The sequence below is a fragment of the Monopterus albus genome, unplaced genomic scaffold (assembly GCF_001952655.1).
Source record: "Monopterus albus unplaced genomic scaffold, M_albus_1.0 scaffold75.1, whole genome shotgun sequence".
Lineage (NCBI taxonomy): Eukaryota > Metazoa > Chordata > Actinopteri > Synbranchiformes > Synbranchidae > Monopterus > Monopterus albus.
The window spans coordinates 994,617-996,255 of record NW_018127955.1 but is presented as its reverse complement, the minus strand read 5'-3'; the positions used below and the strand labels follow the sequence as shown (position 1 = coordinate 996,255).

Genomic DNA, 1,639 nt, shown 5'->3' with positions numbered 1-1,639 from the left:
TTTTCTGTCAATATGGGGTGCTGTGTGTACATTGATGAGGAAAAAAATGAACTTAAATGATTTTAGCATATGGCTGCAATATAACAAAGAGTGAAAAATTTAAGGGGGTCTGAATACTTTCCGTACCCACTGTATATAGGTAAAATGAACATCAAAATGTTTTGTTAAATCATGCCATGTGATACAGTCTTAAATTAGTTTTAACTCTGCAGCACAATCTAGCCTGTAGTCCTGGTGACATTTTAAAAATAATAGCCTTACAGTTGCCATAACGTTTTATGCAATCAGGACCAGATAGTGACTGTTATCTATATTGAGCATACTCATAGTAAGAAACATCTAAGACCAACATTTAAGACTAACAGACCGGTGATGTTCCTAAACTCTGACTTGAATACTGTAGTACAGCTCTGAAGCGTCCCTTCTCTCCCTTGTACTTCCATTCACACCTACACCCAACCATCCTTACCTTCAGTCCTGTCTTTTCGTCATCACTACCATTATTAGTGGAGGAGGGTGTCTCGTCCCCCAGTTGGGACACAAGGACAAAGTCCTCACTGTTGAGAGTGGACACTGAGTCCGAAGACACGCTAATCTTCCCCACCGAGCCCTTGTCATCCATGGCTGCCGCTGTTAAACTCAACCACGCTGCTCATGAATGTGAAACGGGAGGAGGAAGCAGTGGAAGAAGATGAGCAAAATCACCTAGAAAAAGAAAAAAGTAAAATATAAAAAAAGCAGAAAACAGTCATGGTGATGAAATCCATGAAAAGCAATTTTTAAGGGACTGGAAACTTGGCTAACTGTAAACTAATTCCTGAACATGTAAAAGAAACTGTGAGGCTGCTTTACAAACCTGAGAGAAGCTGAGCATTAATAGAACCAGAAGGTGTTAAAAAAAAAAAATACACAAAAAATGAAATAAAATAAAATATAATAAAAGCTTTGTTCAACAGAAGGTGAAATGCGTAGGAGGCTCCATGGATCACTTGGAGCAAATTTGTCTCTCTCTGGAGAATAAAAGAGCGGTATTGCAAAAATAGCTTGATGCAATGCAAAGCTATGATGATGCAAGTGCCATTTCTGAAGAAACATGCATGTGAAAGTGAGGAATTAAGGAACCATCTACCACCACCAACTCAGATGTGTACACCAGGAGCATATTAACCTCTACCCTGTATTTTTTAAATATTTGGCAATAAGGTTTATGCTTATACACATAAAAAGGTGTACTGAATGTGACACACCTCTGCAACGTCACATGGCGGTCGGGGACAGTGCCTCTGGACTGGCAGACCGGGGTGGTGGTCCCTCTTTTTAAGAAGGGGGACCGGAGGGTGTGTTCCAACTATAGGGGGATCACACTCCTCAGCCTCCCCGGGAAAGTCTATGCCAAGGTACTGGAGAGGAGAATTCGACCGATAGTCGAACCTCGAATTCAGGAGGAACAATGCGGTTTTCGTCCTGGCCGTGGAACACTGGACCAGCTCTATACCCTCTTCAGAGTGGCAGAGGGTTCATGGGAGTTTGCCCAACCAGTCCACATGTGCTGCGTGGATCTGGAGAAGGCATTCGACCGTGTCCCTCGCAGTGCCCTGTGGGGGGTGCTCCGGGAGTACGGGGTCCGGGGCCCTTTGCT

The 1,639-nt window shown here is 43.4% G+C and overlaps 1 protein-coding gene across 1 annotated transcript in view; it reads right to left on the bottom strand.

The window, feature by feature from the left end:
* rabgap1 (RAB GTPase activating protein 1) overlaps positions 1-1,639 on the bottom strand; it is a 67,726-nt gene that overhangs the window by 55,632 nt on the left and 10,455 nt on the right. The window contains 1 exon segment of the mRNA XM_020606038.1: positions 470-705. Coding sequence (XP_020461694.1) covers positions 470-622 — 153 coding nt within the window. The 5' untranslated portion in view covers positions 623-705.